Source organism: Lepus europaeus, chromosome 5, assembly GCF_033115175.1.
Source record: "Lepus europaeus isolate LE1 chromosome 5, mLepTim1.pri, whole genome shotgun sequence".
NCBI classification, from domain to species: Eukaryota; Metazoa; Chordata; class Mammalia; order Lagomorpha; family Leporidae; genus Lepus; species Lepus europaeus.
This window is the reverse complement of record NC_084831.1, coordinates 53,415,746-53,441,046: the sequence shown is the minus strand read 5'-3', so window position 1 is coordinate 53,441,046 and position 25,301 is coordinate 53,415,746. Positions and strand designations below refer to the sequence as shown.

General features: G+C 41.0%; 1 protein-coding gene across 1 annotated transcript in view; it reads left to right on the top strand.

Moving 5' to 3' along the window:
- Nucleotides 1-25,301, top strand: part of TM2D1 (TM2 domain containing 1) — a 56,313-nt gene that overhangs the window by 13,961 nt on the left and 17,051 nt on the right. Inside the window, exons 3-4 of the mRNA XM_062191438.1 lie at nt 7,938-8,046; nt 17,788-17,879. Of these exons, the coding sequence (XP_062047422.1) occupies nt 7,938-8,046; nt 17,788-17,879 (201 nt within the window). The remainder of the gene's footprint in view (nt 1-7,937; nt 8,047-17,787; nt 17,880-25,301) is intronic.

Sequence of the window (25,301 nt, the reverse complement as noted above, 5' to 3'; positions counted from 1 at the left end):
GGAGGGCTGTCTTTTATTGTGAAAATATGAAGATGAGCACTTAGCACTTTTATCTCTAGCTTTTGTTTTCACCTAAGTCCTAGATTAGCACATTTAATTTGCTGGCCTTTGTACAATATAACCTATTATATAAATTGTATTCACTCTGACCCTTCTGGTTTAGAGATAAAGATGAGGGTCCAAAGCCATAACAGGAATAGGATTTTATTTTATTTTTAAAATAGATTTTATTTATTTATTTGAAAGAGAGAGAGAGGTAGAGACAGAGAGAGAGGTCTTCCATCCCCTGGTTCACTCCCCAATTGGCTGCAATGGCCTGAGCTATGTTGATCTGAAGCCAGGAGTTAGGAGCTTCTTCTGGGTCTCCCATGTGGGTGCAGGGGCCCAAGGATTTGGGCTATCTTGTACTGCTTTTCCAGGGACTCAAACCGGCACTCATATGGAATGCTGTCACTGCAGGCGGTGGCTTTACCTGCTACGCCACAGTGCCGGCCCCGAGAAAGATCTATCCACTGATTCACTCCCCAGATGGCTGCATTTGTTGGAGCTGATCTGATCTGATGCCAGGAGCCAGGCCAGGAGCCAGGAGCTTCATCTAGGTCTCCCACTTAGTTGCAAGGTCCCAAGCACTTGGGCCACCTTCGACTGCTTTCCCATACTGTAGCAGAGAGCTGGATCGGAAGTGGAGCAGCTAGGACTTTAACCGGCACCCATATGGGATGCTGACACTGTGGACGGCAGCTTTACCCACTATGCTACAGTGCCAGCAATTAAATTTCTTTTTAAGAAAATTTTTATTTGAAGGAATGATGGAGAGAAAGACACAGAGATCTTCCATCTGCTGGGATCACTCCCTCAAAATGCCTCAGCAAAACCAGAATCCTAGAACTCCATACAGAGTGTCCCACAAGGAAGGCAGGGACCCAAGTACCTGGGCCACATTCTGCTGCTTTTCCAGACACATTATTAGCAGGGAACTGCATTGGAAAAGAAGCAACTGGGACTCAACCAGTGCTCCCATAGGGGATGACTGTCACTGGTGGCGGCTTAATCACAAAACCACAACACTGGCTTCTTAGTGGTGCTTTTTTAAAAATTTAATAATTAAACATTATGCAGTCATTGGCTTGAGTGATAGTTGAACCATTGGTCCGAAGCCTTTCTGAAATAAAACTACAAATTCAATAGCTTTCATGTTTGTGGTATGTTGCTTAATTTTCCCTAATAGTTACCAATTATTGGTAACAGCTTTTTTGATCTTGTCATATTGATTTGTTTATTTTTGCTTCTTACTAAAAGTCAGTGTTAGCATGGAATTATCATGGCATAATAGAAAGAATATTGATTAAGAGTAATGAATGTTAGTGTAGGACTTACAGAATATTACCTGCTTGTGAAACTTTGATCAACTCACTTAATTTCATTGAACTTCAATATTCCTGTTTGCAAAGGAAAAAAAGGGGGCAGGTATTTGGCAAGACCATATCTCATACTGGAGTGTCTTTTTTTTTTTTTTTTAAGATTTATTTATTGATTTTAAAGGCAGAGTTGGAGAGAGAGAGAGAGAGAGGTCTTCCATCTGCTGGTTCACTCCCCAGATGGCAGCAACAGCCAGAGCTGGGCTGATCCGGAGCCAGGAGTTTCTTCCAGGTTTCCTACAGGGGTGCAGGGACCCTAGGTCTTAGGCCATCTTGCACTGCTTTTCCAGGCTGTAGCAGAGAGCTGGATTGGAAAAGGAGCAGCCGGACTCGAACTGGCAGCCACATGGGATGCAGGCGCTGCATGTGGCGGCTTTACCCGCAGTGCCACAGCTCTGGCTCCAAGTGTCTGGTTTTGATTCTCTGGCTCTGTTGGTGATTCTAGCTTCCCGTTAATGTGCTTACTTGGAGGCAGCAGATGATGGCTCAAGTAACTTGGGTCTCTGTCACTCTCATGGGAGATTATATTGAGTTTCCAGCTCCTGGTTCTGCTCTGGTCCAGCCCTGCTGTTTCTGGCATTTGGGGAGTGAACTAACAGATGGGAGATATCTATCTTTCAAATAATTAAATTTAAACAATGTATAATTGAAAACTAAACCATCAAAATATGGAGTTAGTATAGTACCTAATTGAAAAATAAAAAGATGTATCTTAATTCTTAATATTTTTTACAAGGCATTTTTACAATTCAACAATAAATATGTAGTCTTCAAAAATTTTCTACAGGAATCTGTCATCCCAAAAAACAGTGCATTTTTTATTATTATTTTTATTTTTTTATTTTATTTATTTTATTTTATTATTATTTTTTTTGACAGGCAGAGTGGATAGTGAGAGAGAGAGACAGAGAGAAAGGTCTTCCTTTTTGCCATTGGTTCACCCTCCAGTGGCCGCTGCGGCCGGCGCATCTCGCTGATCTGAAGCCAGGAGCCAGGTGCTTCTCCTGGTCTCCCATGCGGGTGCAGGGCCCGAGGACTTGGGCCATCCTCTACTGCCTTCCCAGGCCATAGCAGAGAGCTGGCCTGGAAGAGGGGCAACCAGGATAGAATCCGGCGCCCCAACCAGGACTAGAACTTGGTGTGCCGGCGCCGCAAGGCGGAGGATTAGCCTGTTAAGCCACGGCACCGGCCAAAACAGTGCATTTTTGAGCCAGCATTGTGGCACAGTGGGTTAAGCTGCTACCTGCAATGCCAGCATGCCATATGTTCATGTCCTGGGTGCTCCACTTCCAATACAGCTCCTTGCTAATGCTCCTGGGAAAGTAGCTGAAGATGGCCTGAGTGCTTGGGCCCCTGCACCCATGTGGGAGATCTGGAAGAAGCCTCTGGCTCCTGGCCATTGTAGCCATTTGGGGAGTGAACCAGTGGATGGAAGATTTCTCTCTGTCTCTCTCTCTTTGTAACTCTTGCCTTTCAAATAATAATAATAAAAAAAGTTCATTTCTGTTAGGCAAGGTGTATTGGAAAATAACTCCAACGGAGTCATAAAGTGTTTCACATTGTACTGTCTCTTTAAGACCTGATTTTACTTTCTTAATATTATTTCAGAAGTTTTATTCATTTTCTTGACTTGAAAGGCAGAGAAGCAGAGACATAGAGAGACGTCCCATTCACTGGTTTACTTCTCAAATGCCCACAATAGCTATGATGTGCCATGCCAAAGCTGGGAGCTGGGGCTCAATCCCGGTTTCCCACATGGGTGGCAGAGAATGGTGTACTTGAGCCAACAGCACTGTTTCCCAAGTGTGCATTAACAGGAATCTGGGATTGGTAGCAGATCAAGGACTTGAACTCAGATTCTCAGATGTGGGTTGCCAGTGTCCCAGTTAGGCTCTTAACTGTTAGGCCAGATGCCTACTCCTAAGGCCTGATTTTAGAGTGTCTGTATAGAGATTTTAGAGTGTCTAACAAAGCTATATGACAAAAAGTGACAGCTACAAACTGAGCAAGTACAAAATAGTACTTTTGGAGAAATATCTAAAATTTAATGATACAACTTTCTACTTAATGTTTTGAAGATTTGAAAAGATTTAAAGCTGCTTTTTGAGGGAAAATCTATTTTTAACGATATTCTTGGAGGTCACATATTTGTGGAAGTGTTACTCTTTAAGGTAAAATGTTAATGTTTTTAACCAGACATTTGTACATGTCTGTACAGATGTACATGCCTAATGATAGGATTTTAACATTTATGTTTGGAGAGACATAACTCAGCCCATAAAAGGTGTCTTTAAAGCAATTGATTTCTACACCCACAACTTTTATATGTGTACTGTTTCCTAAAATTGATATAAAATTTCTGAAATATAAAAAAGAGACCTAACATATACATCCTACTCTATATCATGATAGTTATATCAAATTTCTATAGTTTTTATATCCTATTTTAAGAGGGCTGTAATATTTTAATTTTAATGGCAATGTTAAATTACATTTTTTGCAATCATTAAAATTGATGAGAAGAAATATTATGTGGAAATTTAAATGTCTGAGGGAGTAGACAGCTTTTAAGTTCATTTAGAGGCTAGGCTTTTATCAGAGTGCCCAGGTTTGAGTCCCATCTGCACTTCTGATTCTTGGTTTCTACTAGTACACACTCTGGAAGGTAGCAAGTGATAGTTCAAGTGCGTGGGTCCCACCACCCATGTGGAAGACCTAGTTTGATCCCAGCTGCTAGTTTTAGCCTGGCCAGTTGCTGACTATTTTGGGCATTTGGGAAGTGAACCTATGGATTGAGTTCTCTCTTTGCCTACCCATCTCTCTGTTTTTTAAATAAATTAAGTTAAAATTGTTTAAATTAGAAAATATGTAAGCAAAATTTAAAAACATACACATTTGAGAAACAAAGCTTCCCTCTACTGCTTCACATTCCAAACACCACAACAGATGGGACTGGGCCAGTGAAAGCCAGGAACCTGAAATATAATCCAGATTTCCTACTTGGGTTGTGGGTACCCAACCAGTTGAGCCTTCTATGGTACTGCCTTCCATGGTGTACATTAGTAGGAAGCTGGAATTGGGAGTTGAGCTGGAGCTTAAAACCAGTACTCATCTATGGGAAGTGCTATCTATGTCTCTCTGTCTCCGTCTCTCTTGTTTAAAGATTTGTTTATTATTTATTTGAACAGAATTACAAAGATATCTTTTATCTACTGTTTCACTCTGCAAATGGCCACAATCGTTGAAACTCCATCTGGGTCTTCCACATGGGTGGCAGGGACCCAAGTACTTGGACATTCTTCCATCACTTTCCAGGCATGTTAGCAGGGAGCTGGACCAGAAGTGGAACAGCTGGGACTCTTAATTGGTACTTACATGGGATGCCAGTATTCCCCTCTGTACCACAACTCCCATTCCTGTCCCCATCTCTTTGTAGACCTTATTGTTATGCCCTTCTTTACATCTATAGTCAGTGAAAGAAGTGGCTACGCAGAAAACCCCTAATATTTTAGTAAAGTGCTTACTGTGGGCTGTATCTATTGTATTCTGTATTTTTTGTATCATAAGCCAAACCAAATTCTTGAAGTTGTTAGGCTTTCTTTCAGTTATATCACAATGACTGTAAAGGTTTTTGCCTTAACTACCAGGAGACAGCCAAATTTGTGGCTCAGTTATAATGTTTTCCTTTAGCCTAATTTCCTATTAAGATTATGTCTTCACTCTCCTTCTTCCCCTCATTTTATTTAAGTAGTTCTCAGTTTTATTGAATCTATGCCTTTTATTGTAAGCAACACCTTGTTTTAGAAATTTAAATGCATTAAATAAATAAAAATTTGTCAGATGAGGTATTAGTTTGAGGTATTAGTATTCCAACAAACATGCAGAAGTTACTGTAGGGTTTTTTTCCCCTGATATCATTTTATCATGATGCTAACGTGGCCTAAAAAAGCAATGATTTGATAGAATTTTTTTTAAAGATTAATTTGTTTGAAAAGCAGAATGACAGAGAAAGGGAGAGACAGAGAAAGAAAAAGAGATACTCCATTTGCTGGTTCACTTCTGAAGGCCACAATGGCCAGGTCTGGGCCAGGCCAGAGCCAGGAACCTGAAACTCCATTCCACTCTCCCACACATGTTACAGAGGTCCAAGTACTTGGGCCATCTGCTGCTGCTTTCCTAGGCACATTAGCAGGAAGCTAGTTTGGAAGTGGAGCAGCCAGGACTCGAACCAGCATTTTAGGCTTGGCTTAACCCACTGTGCCACAATGCTTGCCCTAGAAATCTTAAGAAAATTGCAAACTAGACATAAAATGCCATTTTCCTATTATACTACAACTGTGGAGTATGTGTTTTTACTTAGATTACTAAACAAAGTTCAATTTGTGTCTTCTCATAAAATCTCTGTTGATGCTAAGCATAGAGAAAAGTATTTGCCAAAACTAGTCTAAAACAGTAGTACTTTTCAGTCTGAAATGTTAAAGAAGAAAATTCACTCACATTTTTGAATACCTACTATATGCTGTGCCTTCTACTAGACACTTTTATTTAAGTAATTAATCTCTGTGGTGAGCTAGGTGATCTTAGTGCTGTTGTTACATACAAAGGATCCAAGGTTCTGAAAAGGGCAATGTCAAGATAGGTTATTTTTTTTTTTGACAGGCAGAGTGGATAGTGAGAGAGAGAGAGACAGAGAGAAAGGTCTTCCTTTTTGCTGTTGGTTCACCCTCCAATGGCCGCTGCAGCCGGCGCATCTCGCTGATCTGAAGCCAGGAGCCAGGTGCTTCTCCTGGTCTCCCACGCGGGTGCAGGGCCCAAGCACTTGAGCCATCCTCCACTGCCTTCCCGGGCCATAGCAGAGAGCTGGCCTGGAAGAGGGGCAACCGGGATAGAATCCAGCACCCCAACTGGGACTAGAACCCGGTGTGCTGGCGCCGCAAGGTGGAGGATTAGCCTGTTAAGCCACGGTGCCAGCTTATATAAAGCTTTAACTTTACTATTGCCTTTGTTAGAGGCAAGAGATTGAACTAAATGTATGCATCCACCCCAGTGTTAACAATTCTTACATTTTTTCTTTTCTTTTTTTTTTTTTTTTTATTTTTTGGACAGGCAGAGTGGACAGTGAGAGAGAGAGACAGAGAGAAAGGTCTTCCTTTTGCCGTTGGTTCACCCTCCATTGGCCGCTGCGGCCAGCGCACCGCGCTGATCCAATGGCAGGAGCCAGGTGCTTATCCTGGTCTCCCATGGGGTGGTGCAGGGCCCAAGGACTTGGGCCATCCTCCACTGCACTCCCTGGCCACAGCAGAGAGCTGGCCTGGAAGAGGGGCAACCGGGACAGGATCGGTGCCCCGACCGGGACTAGAACCCGGTGTGCCGGCGCCACAAGGTGGAGGATTAGCCTATTGAGCCGTGGCGCCGGCCAATTCTTACATTTTTGTTTTGAGACCAGTGTATCATTATCTTGTATAGTCACACATCACTTAACAATAGTGATACATTTTAAGAAGTATACTATTAGACAAATTTTTCACCAAGTACATTATAGAGTGGACTTAGACAAATCTCATTGGCATAGGTCAGTCACTTCATGTGGCCTCTTAATGCAATCAGTAGACTTATAAACATGATGCATGTGAGACTGCTGCTGGTATAACATGGCAAACTTTTTCTAGAAGTAGAAGGAATATACTCTAAAATGGATAAAAAGAATAGCACAGTAGAGTGAATACATAAACCAGTAAGTTGTTTATTATCAGGTCTTATGTACTGTATATAATGGTACATACTGTACTTTTATGTGACTTACAGCACAGTATGTTTGTCTACATAAGCATCACCCCAGGCAAGTGAGTCATGTTTGTATTATAGTATTATGATGAGTATGACGTCACTAGGTAGTAGCAAATTCTCAGATCCCTTATAGTCTTAGGGAGCAACACACACATGTATATGGTCTGTGATTGACTGAAACATTGTTAGGTGGCATATAACTTTATATAAATATATATGAATTTACAATAGCTTTTTTTTTAAAGATTTATTTATTTATTCAAAAGTCAGAGCTACACAGAGAAGGAGAGGCAGAGGCAGAGAGAGAGAGAGAGATCTTTGATCTGCTGACTCACTCCCCAGTTGGCTGCAATGGCCGGAGCTACACCAGCCCAAAGCTAGGAGCTTCCTCCAGGTCTCCCTTATGGGTGCAGGGGCCAAACCACTTGGGCCATCTTCCACTGCTCTCCAAGGCAATAGCAGAGAGATGGATAGGAAGTGGAGCATCCAGGGCTCGAACCGGTGCCCACATGGGATGCCAGCACTGCAGGCGGTGGCCTCACTCACCATGTCTCAGTGCTAGCCCCTACAATAGCTTTTTCTATCTAAATTAAACCCTTGTATGAGATGTTATATTGGAAGGTATTTTGTTGTAATATTGTATTTTATTGTGTACTTTGCTTTTCTTAGAAAAAAATATATACTTTTTCTGTAGGAAAAAAAGAAATGGTTTGTTGACTTTTTCCTTTCCAGTCCCATGTTTTCCAGCACCCAACATAACTTGTAAGGATTTCAGTGGCAATGAGACACATTTTACAGGAAATGAAGTTGGTTTTCTCAAACCTATATCTTGCCGAAATGTGTAAGTATGTTACTGAAGCCTAAGTTTTCATATTACTTGCTTATGTTGTATTTTGATTCCATTGTTTGAATAAATTATTTATGAGGGAAATCCTATAAATATAATCCTATAAATATAATATATCTTTTTGCTTGTGTCAGGAAACTTCTGTTTTAAGTGTACTTTTATTTTTTTTTTTTAAACAAACACAGTTCGTCAACTAAGAAGTTCTGAGTGTTCACTATGTGGGAAAAACAAAGTCTTTAAAAGGTCTCATGCCGTGTCAGTTCAGCTGTCAGGTTATGCCACCAAATAGTTTCTAAACATTTTCTGTTTTCAATACTCGAGGAATTTCTTTTTTTAAAAGGATTTATTTATTTATTTGAGAAGCAGAGTTACAGACAGAGAGAGGGAGAGGCAGAGAGAAAGGTCTTCCATCTGCTGGTTCATTCCCCAAATGGCTGCAATGGCCAAAGCTGAGCTGATCCGAAGCCAGGAGCTAGGAGCTTCTTCTCAATCTCCCATGTGAGTGCAGGGTCCCATGTACTTGGATCATCTTCCATTGCTTTCTCAGGCCATTAGCAGGGAGCTAGTTTGGAAGTGGAGCAGTGGTGACTTGAACTGGCGCCGATATGGAATGCTGGCGCTGCAGGTAGAGGCTTAATCTACTACAGTACAACACCCAAAAATTTGGGCAATTTCTAGAGTACAAATAAGGATTTCATATCTATTGTATCAGAAGATGCTAAGTATTGTCAACTGTTTGCACATTTAGAGCATTTTGAAACTTGGTTTTGTTCCTATAATAGGGATAATGAATGGTAACATTAAACATAATTTAAAAGTTACCAGTTATTTTGTTGTTGTGGTTGTTTTTTTAAAGATTTATTTATTTATTTGAAAGACAGAGTTACAGAGAGGCAGAGGGAGAGAGAGAGAGAGAGAGAGAGAGGTCTTCCAACTGATGGTTCACTCCCTACATGGTCGCAATGGCTGAAGCTGCGCCAATCTTAAGCCAGGAGCCAGGAGTTTCTTCCCGATCTCCCATATGAGTGCAGGGGCCCAAAGACTTGGGCCATCTTCTGCTGCTTTCCCAGACCATAGCAGAGAGCTAGATCAGAAATGGAGCAGCTGGGACTCTAACTGGTGCCTATATGGGATGCCAGTACTGCAGGCGGCGGCTTTACCCACTATGACACAGTGCCAGCCCCAAATGGTTTCATTTTGTTAGGAATGTTCTCTATGTTTGATTTTCATCTTTTCTGTTGAAAAGCTTATATTTTATTCTTATATTTTTGCTTTATAATGAAAACATGATGCTTTACACATTTTTTAAAATATTTTATTTATTTATTTGAAAGTTAGAGTTACACAGAGAGAAGAGAGGCAGAGAGAGGTCTTCCATCCAGTGGTTCACTCCCCAATTGGCCACAATGGCCGGAGCTGCGCCAATCCAAAGCCAAGAGAGCCAGGAGCCTCTTCCAGGTCTCCCACGCGGGTGCAGGGGCCCAAGGACCTGGCCATCTTCTACTGCTTTTCCAGGCCATGGCAGAGAGCTGGATTGGCAGTGGGGCAGCTGGGTCTTGAACTGGTGCCCATATGGGATGTTGGTGCAACAGGCCAGGGTGTTAACCAGCTGCGCCAAAGTGCCGTCCCCGCTTTACACATTTTTATTATTGTCACTTATTATTTTTACCTTCCTGCAGTATTTTGTTGCATTTTACTTGATGACACTTTATTTGCAGTTGTATGAAGAAATAACTATCATTTGGCTATTTCTATAAGTTGTTAGAATCCTTAGAAAGAATTTAGAGTCCTTTTTTTCTTTAACCCTGCCTCATTGAGTTATTGAGGAGCTGTTGATCCTATGTTGCTGTGCAATCCCAGACCAATTACTGAATTTTTTTTTCAAGATTTATTTTATTTATTTTTGAAAGGCAGAATTTGGGGCTGGCACTGTGGCGTAATGGATAGTGCTCCTGGCTCCAGACTCCTGGCTTCAGATCGGCACAGCTCTGGCTTTTGCAGCCAACTGGGGAGTGACCTAGCAGATGAAAGACCTCTCTTTCTTTCTCTCTGCCTGCCTCTGCTTCTGTCTCTATGTAACTCTGACTTTCAAATAAATAAATAAATCTTTAAGAAAAAAAAAAGGCAGAATTAGAGAGAGGGAGAGACAGAGAGAGAGAGATCTTGCATCCACTGGTTCACTCCCCAAATGGCCACAACAGCTGGAGCTGGGCCCATCCAAAGTCAGGAGCCAGGAGCCAGGAGCTTCTTCTGGGTCTCCCACATGAATGCAGGAGCCCAAGCATGTAGGCCATCTTCTGCTGCTTTTCCAGGTGCATTAGCAGGGAGCTGGATTGGAAAGTGGAGCAGCCAACTTGAAACAGCACCTGTATGGGATGCCAGTGCTGCAGGTGGCCGCTTAACCCGCTATGCCACTGGCCGTAAATCACTTAATCTCGAGTTCTACAATTAGTAATGTTAAAAGGAATTATTTCCAAAGCATTTAGATATGATTTAGTAAATTGTTAAATTTATCAATTGATATCTCTACCTTAGACATTCCAAACAACAAAAACTGTATTAAGTGCTGATCTAGTATATCATCAGTTAGAACAATAAGAGAACACCTAACTACTCAGGTTGGACTTTACAGATTCATATTACCTGGAATGGTAGCACCACAATGCTTTTTATTTAATTTCTAAATTAATGATGGTTTTTCTTTCAGTGCCTCAGGGTAGATTAGTCTCAATATGACTGAGCTACACTGATTAGGTTTGCAAGACATTGATGTTAGTTTTTTGTTTTTGTTTTTGTTTTTTTTTTTTTTTTTTGACTGGCAGAGTTAGACAGTGAGAGAGAGACAGAGAGAAAAGTCTTCCTTTTTCCGTTGGTTCACCCCCTAAGTGGCCGCTACAGCTGACACGTTGTGGCCCATGCACTGTGTAGATCCAAAGCCAGGAGCCAGGCACCTCCTCCTGGCCTCCCACTCGGGTGCAGGGCCCAAGCACTTAGGCCATCCTCCACTGCCTTCCCGGGCCACAGCAGAGAGCTGGACTGGAAGAGGAGCAACCAGGAGAGAATCCGGAGCCCCAACCGGGACTAGAACCTGGTGTGCCAGCTCTGCAGGTGGAGGATTAGCCTAGTTCTGTTGGTTCACCCCCCAGATGGCCACTATGGCTGGTGCACCGCGCCGATCTGAAGCCAGGAGCCAGATGCTTCCTCCTGGTCTCCCACGCGGGTGCAGGGCCCAAGCACTTAGGCCATCCTCCACTGTACTCCCGGGCCACAGCAGAGAGCTGGACTGGAAGAGGAGCAACCGGGACAGAATCCGGCTACCTGACTGGGACTAGAACCTGGGGTGCCGGCGCTGCAGGTGGAGGATTAGCCTAGTGAGCCGTGGCACCAGCTGATGTTAGTTTTGATAAGAAATGGCAACGGTCAATGGAACCATGTACTCCAGATCTGCTGGCGAACTTATTCTCCTTTTATGTAAAATCTACAAATCCAAAATTGAATTTGTATGATAAGCATTGAATCAGAACAGTAGGAGTTAGAGTGATGGATAGTTTTTCATAGTAAGAGTCACAAAGCTGGCCGGTGCCGTGGCTCACTAGGCTAATCCTCTGCCTTGCGGCGCCGGCACATCAGGTTCTAGTCCCGGTAGGGACGCTGGATTCTGTCCTAGTTGCCCCTCTTCCAGGCCAACTCTCTGCTATGGCCCGGGAGGGCAGTGGAGGATGGCCCAAGTGCTTGGGCCCTGCACCCGCATGGGAGACCAGGAGGAAGCACCTGGCTCCTGCCTTTCGATCAGCACGGTGCGCCGGCCGCGGTGGCAATTGGAGGGTGAACCAACAGCAAAAGGAAGACTTTTCTCTCTGTCTGTCTCTCTCACTGTCCACTCTGCCTGTCAAAAAAAAATGGTGTGGGGCGAGCTTTTCTGGCTGGGGTTTCTTGGCCTCAGTATTGCGTTTGTGAGACTCACGCTCTGGTCGGGTGTGGCTGTGTTCGGTCAGTGTCACTGTTCCACCATGCATTAAAAAAAAAAAAAAAAGGTCACAAAGCTAAGATGACCTGACGTATTCCTTAATCAGGATATTCGGTATGTGTTTAGCAAAAAGCTAGATGCTGGTTAGCTACTGAATGATGACTAACTGGCCAAATCTTACTCACTGGGTGTCCCTTTTCCAGTTTACATATTTTCCTACTACTCCTGTTTACATATTCTTTTTGAAACCATACTTAATAATACTTGATTAAAACTGCATCTTAGTATTGCAAATATAGCCATTCTTTTTTTTTTTTTTTCAAGATTATTTGTTTATTTATATATTTGACAGGTAGAGTTATAGTGAGATGGAGAGACAGAGAGAAAGGTCTTCCATCTTCTGGTTCACTCCCCAAATGGCTACAATGGCAGGGGCTGGGCCAGGCCAAAGCCAGAAGCCAGGAACTTCTTCTGGGTTTTCCATGGACTTGGGCCATCTTCCATTGCTTTCCCAGGCCATAGCAGAGAGTTGGATCGGAAAAGGAGCAGCCAGGACTAGAACTGGTGCCCATATGTGATGCCAGAACTGTAGGATTAACCTATAGAGCCGGCTCCAGTATATAGACATTCTAATATTTTATTCTCTGGCCTCTGGAAAGTGAGGTCTGGTAGCCATGTTTGATTGATTACCAAGCCATCCACATTTTTATACTGGGCATCTATGTTAGTTGGAGCATGCCAACTGCTGTAACAAATGTCCTCAGAATTTCAGTGATTTAACACAATAAAAGTTATTTCTCACTCACGTGTATTCCAATTTGTGTTGACTTAAAAGACTGTGTGGGATGAGCAGGGTGATAGTTGTTCCATACAGGGCCCTACTTTTTCTTGTGGCTTTTCTTTCTCTAGTCCTTAAGAATCCTTTTCATTCAGCCAACAGATGGGAAAGAAGAGAGGGAACCCTTTGTAGCAGTGTTTTATGGGCAGACCTGGTAATGGCATATACCATTTTTGTCTGCATTCTGTGGGACAACACCACTCAATTATGGCTGCATGTAGCTGCATGATGGGCTGATAGTTTAGCTGCATGTCCATAAGAAAAAGAGAAATGGTTCAGTGAATAACTGGAAAATCTCTGATATGCCATCAGTTTTCAGATTATTCTTTAGTGTGATTTACTTTCATGGATAATTGCTTTTCTAGTTTCATTCCTCTTCACCACCAAGCTATTTTGAAAGAGTTGTTTCTGTAATACTTATCTATTATGAAATTTTCTTTGTAACACAGTATGGCTTTTGACCATGCTAAAATTTACCAGTGATCTTTATTGCTATATCAAATGGGTTTTTTACAGCCCTTATCTTAATCTTCCTATAGCATTCAGCTATTCTTACCTTCTCTTCAAATATTTTCTTTCCTTGACTTTTACTATGAAAAAATTGTTCTGTTTTGTTTGATTCCTATTCCTCTACTCTGTCTGTAAACCTTCGTATCCCCAAGATTATATCCTGATCATTCTTTTCATTCATTAACTTCTTTGGCATCTCTCACCACCATGTACATACACATATACACATACATACATACATATGTACTATTACCATTTATATATTTTATATTTATGTATATATATTATACGTATATAGGATCCAAAACTGATTCTATTATCTTTCTTCAAGTCATCTCCTTTGTCCCAGTGAATGACATTTGTTTCTTAAGCAGAAACTTTGGAGTCATTCTTTTCCTTTTCCCTGTTCTCCTTAATATTTCCCAATTTTTTTTACTTCTTTCTCTCACTGCTGCTACTCATTAGATTTCTGTCAGAGTTTCTGCAGTCTCCTAATTCATATTTCTAATTCTAATCTCGTATCCCCCTTCTAGTGTACATAGGACACCACTACCCTTAGCATAGAGTTTAACTCCTTATAATATCAGACTATTCACATAATCAGCATCTTTTGGCCACTTACTACCTCCCCTAACCCACTACAAATGTTCTAATTGTGAGTATAATGCAAAAAACATAGGAATTGGGGCTGGCGTATTAGGTTAAGCCTCTGCCTGCTACGCCAGCATCCCATATGAATGCTGGTTTGAGACTTGGCTACTCCATTTCTGATCCAGCTCCCTGTTAATGTGCCTGGGAAAGCAGCAGAAGATGGTCCAAGTGTTTGGGCCCCTGCAGCCATTTCGGAAACCTAGAAGAGGCTCTTGGCTTCTGGCTTTGGCCTGGCCCAGCCCCTGCCATTGTAGCCATTTGGGGAGTGAACTAGTGCCATCTTTTCTGTAACTCTGTCTTTCAAATAAATAAAAAATCTTTAAAGCAATAGCTCTGGCTGCTTCTCTGTTCCTTTACTCCTCTTTGTAACAAAACTCCTAAAATGAGTTATCTAGTGCTTCTTCTTTTCAGTTATTTTCCTTGCATTCTTTCTTTTTTAATGATTTATTTATTTATGTGAAAGCCAGAGTGATAAAGACAGAGAGAGATCTTTTATCTGCCATTTCAGTCACTAAATGCCCCCAAGCCAGGATCAGGCCAGGCTGAAGCCAGGAGCCAGGAATTCTAACTGCTTCTCCTGTTTCTCCCATGTGGGAGGTAGGGACACAAGAATTTGGATTATCATCTGCTGCCTTCCCAGGCACAAACAGGAAGCTGGATCAGAAGCAGAGGAGCCAGGATTAGAACTGGCACTCCGATATGGGGTATAGGTGTCCCAATTGGTGACTTAACCCATTGTGGCACAATATCTGCTCCATTCTGTTTTTTGCCCTTATTGTGTCCATTAGAATTCTTATTGAGGCCATCAGTGATCTCACCTTAGTTAAATTTAGTGGTGAATTCTCAGCCATTATCTTATGTGATCCATTAGCTGCATTTGGCACAGTTGACCACTCTGCTTTGCTTATACACAGATTTCCATTGATTTCCAGAATACCATGTTCTTCTAGTTTTATCTTTCCAGTATCATTTCTGGTTTCTTCTTTTCTCCATCTCCCCCACTCCCCCCCTTTTTTTTTTTAAGATTTATTTATTTTACTTGAAAGTGAAAGTTAGAGAGGCAGAGGCAGAGAGAGAGAAAGAGAGAAAGAAAGAGAGAAAGAAAATAAAGAAAGAAAGAAAGAGAGAGAGTCTTCTATCCGCTGGTTCACTCCACAAATGGCCACAATGGCTGGAGCTGGGATGATCCGAAGCCAGGAACCAGGAGCCTCCTCTGAGTCTCCCACACGGGTGCAGGGGCCCAAGGACTTGGGCCATCTTCTACTGCTTTCCCCGGCCGTAGCAGAGAGCTGGATTGGAAGTGGAGCAGCTGGGACTTGAACTGGCTGCCATACGGGATGCCGGCACTGTAGGCAGTGGCTTTACTCACTATGCCACTGCACCAGCTCCTCTCCATCTCTTAATATTGAAATACTTCAGGGCTCAGGCCTCAGGTTTCTTCTTTGGTCTGTGGCAGTCTTGTGACTAAAATATTTCCTATTTGCTTATAACCCTCTACTTAGACCTCTGTCCTTAACTCCAGTTTTGCAAATCCAGATGTCTTTTTGTACATTCTACTTGGGAGATCTGATAAACATCTAAGACTCAGATGTCTAAAACTGAGACTCTGATTTTCCTTCCAAGATCTACCCATCCTTAGCCTTACCCAGCTCAGTTAATGGTAGCCTCATCTTTCTTGTTAGTAAGGATAAAAAGGATAAAACCTTAGAACTATCCTTACTCCTTTCTCTTTTTTGTATACTGAATCTGACACAACAGGAAGTGCATTTGACAGAACTTCAGAATGTACCCAGAATCTGATCTCTTCTCACTCCCTCCTTTGCTATTACTCTGAAGTCCCTGTTGGTTCTGACCTGGATTATTTTAATAGCCTTTAAATTATTCTGTCCCTGTGATGGTTTGAATTTTCTTGAATGTTTATCCTTCTTAGTCCCTGTCAGCTGGGTAGTGGTATCCCACTCCATTGATTTGGGCTTCACCATGTTGCCTAATTTAGCTTATATAGTGCTAGCAGGTGTAAAACAAGCAGAGGCTTATGTGTGCTTTGTGGGTTTTAGCTATCCTTTTGTACTTTGGTAATATGTCCCAAAAATAACTTGCCCCAAGTAACTGCTGTACCTTCAGCTTGGGCCCTAGAAAAACTTAAGTGGAACTGACTTGAACTAAATCTAAAGCTTAGATCCAAGTTCTATATAACTTCAGTCTGAAGCAGAATCTCATACTTAACCAGCCTAAGTCTGTTGACCCACAGCAAATCTGCAATCTATAAGTATGAGAATGGTAATCAAATTTGAGACAGTTTGTTATAAACCATGGAATCATAGGGTGGTTTGTGACACATCATCTTTATGGCAGTGGCTGACAAATATTTCCTGTAGTTTTTTTTTTTTTTTTTTTTTTTTTCAGCACAACAGAGTGATTATTTTAAAATCTGAGTCAGATGTCATACAGATCCGGTGATAGGGGCTGGTGCTGTGGCCCAGTAGGCTAAGCCTCCGCCTGGGTAGATAGCATCCCATATGGGCGCCGGTTCCTGTCCCAGCTGCTGCTTCCCTTCCCATCCAGCTCTCTGCTTATATCCTAGGAAAGCAGTACAAGATGGCTGAAGTGCTTGGGTCCCTGAATCTGCATAGGAGACCCAGAAGAAACTCCTGGCTCTTGGCCCTGGATTGGCTCAGCTCCCACTGTTGCAATTTTTTGGGGAGTGAACCAGAGGTTGGAAGACCTTTCTCTCTCTCTCTCTCTCTCTCTCTCTCTATTTGTAACTCTACCTCTCAAATAAATAAATAAAATCTTAAAAAAAAAATCTTGTGATAGCTTCTCATTTCTCTTAGCAGAAATAAGTATTTGCAACAGTGTACAAGGCCAGAAATGAATTGCTTCCTTCACCCCTGCTGCTCCACCTGACTTCTCAGATCTTGTCTCCTAATAGTCTTCCCTTCTCTCACTGCATTCTTATTACACTGGCTGCCTTAATAGACCTCAAACATGCCAGGTGTGTTGCTTTGGCACCAGTTGTTTCTGTTGCTGGGACACTTATCTTGGAGGCATGGCATGCTAACTCACTTCCCTTGAGTCTTTGCTCAGATATCACCTTCTCAGTGAGGACTACTGTCATCACTTGGTTTCAGTGGCATTCTGGATTCTCTACACACCTGAGCATTCTGCTTATCTATATATCCTGCTCCACATTTTTTTTTTTATTTGAAAGAACTACAGGAAGGAGAGGCAGAGATAGAGGGAGAGGGAGAGGGAGAAGAGAGAGAGAGAGAGCTTTCCATCTGCTTTTTCACTCCAGAGGGAAGCCAGGAGCTAGGAGCTTCATACAGATCTCCCACGTGGGTGCAAGGGCCCAAGGACTTGGACCATCTTCTCCTGCTTTGCTAGGTGCATTAGCAGGAAGTTGGATCAGAAGTGGAGTAGCCAGGACTGGAGCCTGCACTGTGCCCACATGAGATTCTGCCCCCCCTCCCTTTTTAATATAATTTATGACTTTCTAACCTAGTATTTGCCTTACCTTTTTAGTATGCTTGTGTTTTTTGTTTGCTGCTACTAGATTACAAGCTCCTCAGGGACAGGGATCTTTATTGCTCTTATTTATTGATATTTCCCAATATTAGAATAGTACCTGGCACACAGTATGCACATGAAAAGCATTAATTCAATGAATAGATCAATTAGCAAATAAGTGATAATTAACAATTTTGTTTTCTGAAATGTTCACATGTTGGAAATATGTAATTATGACACCCAGTTTTAATTTGTGCAGAAATGGCTATTCATACAAAGTGGCGGTTGCATTGTCTCTTTTTCTTGGATGGTTGGGAGCAGATCGGTTTTACCTTGGATACCCTGCCTTAGGTGAGTATGTTTCATTAAAAAAACAAACAAACAAAAAAACCTCCTTGTGAAATTTACGTTCTAGTTAAGTTCCAAGTAAATGTACAGATTTTTAGAGATTCATTCTCTGCATATTATCGGTATTAAAAAGTTCTATATATTTGGAATTGAATTGTTAACATTTTTCTGCGTATAGAACTATTAGTTAGCTCCACCATTCAGCTTAGAGAAGAGATATTGACTCTACCGTGTTTCACTTTTATGAAAGCACACACTGAAGATGGTGTCGGCATTTACTTTAGACAGTAGACTGGAACTCTGACTACTGATGCTTTTTGATGAATGAATGCATGTTGTCTATCCCACCAAAAAATCCTGAACCTGTGTCACTGTTGCCCTAGGAATAGAAACTGCTTCTTTTGGGACAAGTTGAGCTGGAATTGTGGCAACCAACCTGAGGTGGGGTGTTAGCCATACTGATTACTCTTAGTGTCCTTCTTCATACCTTCCTCCTAGCTGCGGTTTTCACATTTGCCATAGTCACTAATGCTTATTGGAAGCTATTTACATTTTGCTATAGCTTTTGTTTAAAAAGCACTTTCACAATCTACCCTTTACAACTTTCTGAGTTTATCATCTTCTTTAAATCCTCTTTAACAAAAAGGGAAACTGTCACAAAAGAGGTTAAGAGATTTACTGAGACTAGAGGCCTTGCTTTATTCTGTGACAAATTTGTTGTTATCATCTTTGTTTTATGGATAATGAAATTGTCATGAGATTAAGAGATTTACCCAAGAACACTCAGCTAGTGACCTCAACTTGAACCAAAATTTTCCAGCTCCAGAGATCAATCTTTTATTTACTGTAGTACTCTGCCTCCATATTAGCCCTTCACTGAGTAAATTTAAAGTTTTGAATGCTCTGCTTCAATGCTTGTTTCAGCTTAACTATTCATTCCATGTGGGTTTGATGGGAGTTGGGTGTCTGATAGCTGTACCTAAAATCAGTGTTGACCATTGACAAATAAAAGTCAATTTTTAAAATAGTTTATACATTAATTTATTCAGTTAAACATTTCTTCAATGTTTAAAACTATATTAAGGAGGCTGGTGCTGTGGCATAGTGGATCAAGCTGCTGCCTGTAGTGCTGGCATCCTATATGGGTGCCAGTTCAAATCCTGACTGCTCTTCTTCCAATCCAGCTTTCTGCTATGGTCTGGGAAAGCAGTAGAAAATGGCTCAAATCCTTGGGCCCCTGCACCTGCGTGGGAGACCCAAAAGAAGCTCCTGGCTTCAGATCCACCCAGCTCTGGCTGTTGCGGCCATTTGGGGAATAAACCAGCAGACGGAAGGCTTCTTTCACCCTCTCTCTCTGCCTCTGCTTCTGTAACTCCACCATTCAAATAAGTAAATAAATCTTTAAAAAAATTAAAAAACTAGATTAAGTGCCCTAGAAATAATGATGAAAAGCATAGTATATAGTTGTCATAAAGAAAATAAATATGAAATAATATAAATGTGTTGATAGGCCAGTTTATGATACAGCACTGTAAGACAATCATAGCAAAATGCTGTTAGAACACAGAAAAAGGACTAATTTGAGTAGGCCTTGAAGTGTGAAAGACTTCTTAGATGAGGTGACATTTGAGCTGTGTATTGAAGGATGAAGAGATTAAAGAGGTTTAAGGCATTACAGGGAACAGCATGCGCAAAGCCACAGGATATGAAAGAGCAAGGCTATATGTTGAGAGAATAAGAATAATTTAGCCTTATGATGTAGGAAGAATGATGACAGGAGATAAAATTGACTGGAGGGAGGTAGCCTGCCGTCAGATTATAAAAGGCTTTAGTATCTTGCAATGGGAGTTTGGACTTTATCCTTTAGGCATCAGAAGGAATAAAAGTTTTAAAGCAAAGTATCATGGTCAGATTTATATTGGAAGAACGGTGGGAAATGACTTACATTGGAGCAAGACTCCTAGCAGAGTAAGCTGAAAAAGAGGTTGATGCAGTAGCCCGAGTATAACAATGTAACTACTCTTTTCTGTCATTTGTTATAGCAATCCTACCTTTTTCATAACCCAGCTGAACACCATACAGTATGCATGAAGGTGTCTGAGTTGCCAAAATAAATATGCTAGTCTGACCCCTTTATAGATGATGGGTAGGTGGATGGATGAAGAAACTACATTATAATGAGGAAGTAACATGACACAGTGATTTACAATATATCCCAAGCCTTCTGATTTAGTCCCTACATTCTCTTTTATTCTCTCCAAGTGGACAGGACCACATGTATTTTTAAAAAAGGCTTCTGGCCGGCGCCGTGGCTCAACAGGCTAATCCTCTGCCTAGCGGTGCCGGCACACCGGGTTCTAGTCCCGGTCGGGGCGCCGGATTCTGTCCCGGTTGCCCCTCTTCCAGGCCAGCTCTCTGCTATGGCCCCGGAGTGCAGTGGAGGATGGCCCAAGTGCTTGGGTCCTGCACCCCATGGGAGACCAGGATAAGCAACTGGCTCCTGCCTTCGGAACAGCGCGGTGCGCTGGCCGCAGCACGGCAGCTGCGGCGGCCATTGGAGGGTGAACCAACGGCAAAAGGAAGACCTTTCTCTTTCTCTGTCTCTCTCTCACTGTCCACTCTGCCTGTCAAAAAGTTAAAAAAAAAAAAAAAAGAAACAAAAAGGCTTCTAACATTAAATTTTCTAAAGATTAGGAAGGAAAGAGAAATGCTATTTTTTTTCTTTAATACTTTTTTTTTTTTTAAGATGTATTTATTTATTTGAAAGGCAGAGTTACAGAGAGAGAGAGAGAGAGGGAGAGAGATCGAGATCGAGATCTTCCATCTGCTGGTTTACTCTCCAAATGGTCATAACAGCTAGGGCTGAGATAGGCCAAAGCCTGAGCCAGAAGCTTCTTCCAGGTCTCTCATATGGGTGCAGGGACCCAAGGATTTGGGTCATCTTCCACTGCTTTCCCAGGCACATTAGCAGAGAGCTGGATCAGAAATAGAGCAACCAGGACTTGAATCAGCACCCATATGGCATGCCAGTACTGCACATGGCGGCTTCATCCTGAGAGACACTATTCTTTAGAGCAGCTTTTTCTGCAATGATATTAAATAATATATATTTTGTAACCTTTTTTTTTTTGGACAGGCAGAGTTAGATAGTGAGAGAGAGAGAGAAAGAGAGACAGAGAGGAAGGTCTTCCTTCTGTTGGTTCACCCCCTAAATGGCCACTACGGCCGGCATGCTGTACTGATCCGAAGCCAGGAGCCAGGTGCTTCCTCCTGGTCTCCCATGTGGGTGCAGGACCCAAGCACTTGGGCCATCCTCCACTGCCTTCCCGGGCCACAGCAGAGAGCTGGACTGGAAGAGGGGCAACCGGGACAGAACTGGCGCCCCAGCTGGGACTAGAACCTAGAGTACCGGTGTGCAGGTGGAAGATTAGCCTAGTGAGCCGTGGCGCTGGCCTATATTTTGTATCTTTAATGATTTAGCCTAATTAGTGACTTTTTAGCTTCTTCTGTGTCAGGTGGACTACCTTGTCATATCATTTAATGTTTCTGACTTTCTATGGCACATAGATACATATTGTAAATTTTTTTCTTAGCCAATGAAACTCTGGCTAATAAAGCTCTTTTATGTATAGTGAGTGACTGGTTATTTTAGGACTAGTAGTTGACTGCTCCATTGCTCTCCAATCTGTTATCAGCATAAATCAAAGACAACCTTTCAGTTTGAGGCTAGGAGTTGATACATTTGCAAATCTAATATTTAACATTTACTTAATGCTCAAATATGAATATTTATTTTTAAACTTTAAAAATTTATTATGACAATCATTGTATGTTGATTAATTCAATAAATACTTCAAATACTGTTTTAAGACAGCAGATAGCCTCATTCATCTGCATTAAGCTTATTGTAGTGTCTTATCTTCTACTTATTCTGTTGAGTTTATGGCTCTTTAAAAATTTCTTTCTATTTTTTAGTGGAGTCTTGGAGTAAGAGAAACTAAGTGGGCATGTCAAATTTGTTACCTTTAACTAAATGTTGTTTTATCATTTTAAGCATTCAAGTATTTTTATTGGTACCTTACTTATATTTAAACTATCTTAATGTTAAGAATTTTAGTGTATTTTATCAGCTAACTTGACCTAAATGTGAAGATTAGAGTGTTGACTTAAAATTTTAAAATATTTTAAATTGAGTTTAGTAGTAATTATGGTTATTTTAATTACATTTATTTTAAAAATTATTTTTAACTGAAAGTTGATTATCAAATATATTTTTAAGATGAAAGTGGTAGGATTTATTAATTTTACTTAGTTAATTTATTTGAGAGGCAGAGGGACAGACAGCCCCCATCTGCCTGTTCTCTCCCCAAATACCTACAATAGCTGGGGCTGGACCAGGCCAGTGTCAGAGGCTGGAAACTCATTCTGTGTCTCCCGTGTGGGTAGCAGGGACTCAACTGTTTGAACCATCACTTACTGCCTCCTAGGGTGTACATCAAGAGGAAGCTGGATTCAGGAATAGAACTAGAACTCAAGCCCAAGCACTCTGATATAGGATGCAGGCATCCCAGCTGGCAGCTTAACCACCAGATCCAATTCCCACCCCAACAAACTGGTGTTCTGATGTAACTTGTATAATGATTCCTTCAGTGGAGCTAATTAACATGTCTGTCAACTGACAGTTCCTTTCCTGTGTGTGTGTGTGTGTGTATGTATGTATGTGTGTAGTATGAATACTTAATATCTACTTCCTTAATAATTTTATGTGTATAATGTCAGGCAATATTTACTTTGTGTTTCTGGCTTATTTAACTTAATACAATGTCTTCCAAGTTCATTCATGTTGTCAAAAATGATAAGATATCCTTTTTTTTGAGGCTGAATCTTATTCTCTGTGTATATACATTCATGTCTGCTAGAATTTAAATATTTCCAAACCATATCTCTGATAAGGAGTTACTATCCAAGATATAAAAGGGATTCAAAGGAGTTGATAGCAGAAGCAACGCAAATAAAAAATGGGTCAAGGACCTGAATAGACATTTTTCCAAGAAAGATATATAAAGATATACAACAGGAACATAAAATGGTGCTTCACGTCATTAATCAACAGGGATCTGCAAGTCAAAACCACAATGAAATACCACCTTGTATCTGTTAGGTTAGTTATTATAAAAAAGACAAGTGATAACAAGTGTTGGCAAGGATGTAGAGAAAAGAAAACCTTTAACCCTTGTACACTGTCGGTGGGAGTGTAAGTTGATACTTCCATTATGCAGGACAGTATGGAGGTTTCTCAAACATAGGACTGCCATATGATCCAGCCATCCCACTTCTGGGCAGTTATCCAAAGGAAAGGAAATCATTATCTTGAAGAGACACCTCTCCCATGTTGACTACAGCATTATTCACAACAGCCACAGTATGGAACCATAGCTTGTCTACATTAATGGGAAAATGTCATTTCATTTGAGTAAATAATGTAAATCATGCAGATATGAAACGTTCTTTTTAAGTGATTTAAAGGTGGGTATGGTATTTCAGAATTAAGAAAAATTTGGAGGTGGCTTGAATGAATAAACTTTTATGAGATGTAAAAATTTAAGAAAATTTTCTAGATATTTTAGGTTCCTTTTCGGTGAATTGCTATGACTTTCTATCTGCTTTTCAAAATTGATTTATTCTTTACTATACCAGTGAAGTCTTTTTCACCATGAAATGCCTTATTTTTCTAATATTCTTTATGTTTTTTGTTTTTTTCATTTTTTTAAACTTACAAACCTTTTATTTAAGGCATACAGGCTTCATGCATTATATATATATATATATATACACACACACACACACACACACATACATACACAAATTTAGGGGCATAGTGATTCTTCCTACCCTACCCTCCCTCTCACCTGTACTCCCACCCTTTTTCCTTCTCTCTCTCTCTCCTATTCAGTAAAATTACAATAAAATATTTTTTTCTTTAAAAATTTTTATTAATATAAAGAGAACAGATTTCGTGTGTTTTACAGGTACATTTCTAAGAAGATAACCAGATTTCCATCTCCCCTTCCTTCCTCAATCCTCCTCCTTCCTTTTTTTTTTTTTTAAAGATTTATTTACTTGAAAGAGTTACACAGAGAGAGAAGGAGAGGTAAAGAGAGAGAGAGAGAGAGAGAGATCTTCCATCCAATGGTTCACTCCCCAGTTGGCTGCAACTGCTGGAGCTGCACCAATCTGAAGCCAGGAGCCAGGATCCTCCTCCAGGTCTCCCACATGGGTACAAGGGCTCAAGGACTTGGGCCATCTTCTACTGCTTTCTCAGGCCATAGCAGAGAGCTGGATCAGAAATGGAGCAGCCGGGACTCGAACTGGCGTCCATATGGGATGGCAGCACTGCAGGCTATGGCTTTATCCATTATGCCACAGCGCTGGCCCTCCTCCTCCCCTTTTTTCGTTAGTCTTTGCAAAACATAATTTCAGTTCACTCTATAATCACAGGGTTAATGTACCACTAACCATAATATTCAGCAAGTGAAAAGTGTAAAGACCACAGTTCCATAGGAGTATAAATAAGGGCTAAAAACAACAATCAAATCACAAGATGTCTATTTCATTCCTGTACATTTTTTGTATTCTATATTAACTACTACATATAAGAAAAAATATATGATGTTTGTCTTTTTGGGACTGGCTTATTTCACTAAGCATAATGGTCTCCAGGTATATCCATTTTATTGCAAAAGATAGGATTTCATTCTTTTTTAGGGCTGAGTAGTATTACATATGTATATATACCAGATTTTCTTTTCCAGTCATTAGTTCATGGACATCTGAGTTGATTCCATATCTTAGCTATTGTCAATTGAGCTGCTATAAACTTGGGGTACAAGTAACTCTTTCATATGCTGATTTCATTTCCCTTGGGTAAATTCCCAGAAATGGGATGGCTGGGTCATTTGGTAGATCTATTTTCAGATTTCTGAGGAATATCCATACTGTCTTCCATAATGCTTGTACTATTAGTTTACATCATTGCCAGCACTTATTTTTTTATTTTTGGATGATAGCCATTCTCATGGGTAAGGTAAAACCTTCATGTGTCTGTTGGTCATTTATATTTCATCCTTTGAAAAATGTGTGTTTATGTCCTTTGCTCATTTCTTGACTGGATTATTATTGTTGTTGTTGAGTTTCTTGAGCTTGTATGGATGCTGGATATTAATCCTTTATCAATTGCATAGCTTGCATATATTGTCTCCTATTCTGTTGGTTGCCTCTTTACTTTGTTGAGGTCTTGTTTGCAGTACAGAAGCTTCTTAGATTGATGTGATCCCATTTGTTTATTTTGCTTTGATTTCAAAAAAAGACTTCTGGGTCTTTTCCAAGAAGTCTTTGCCCATGCCAGTGTCTTGCAGAGTTTCCCTG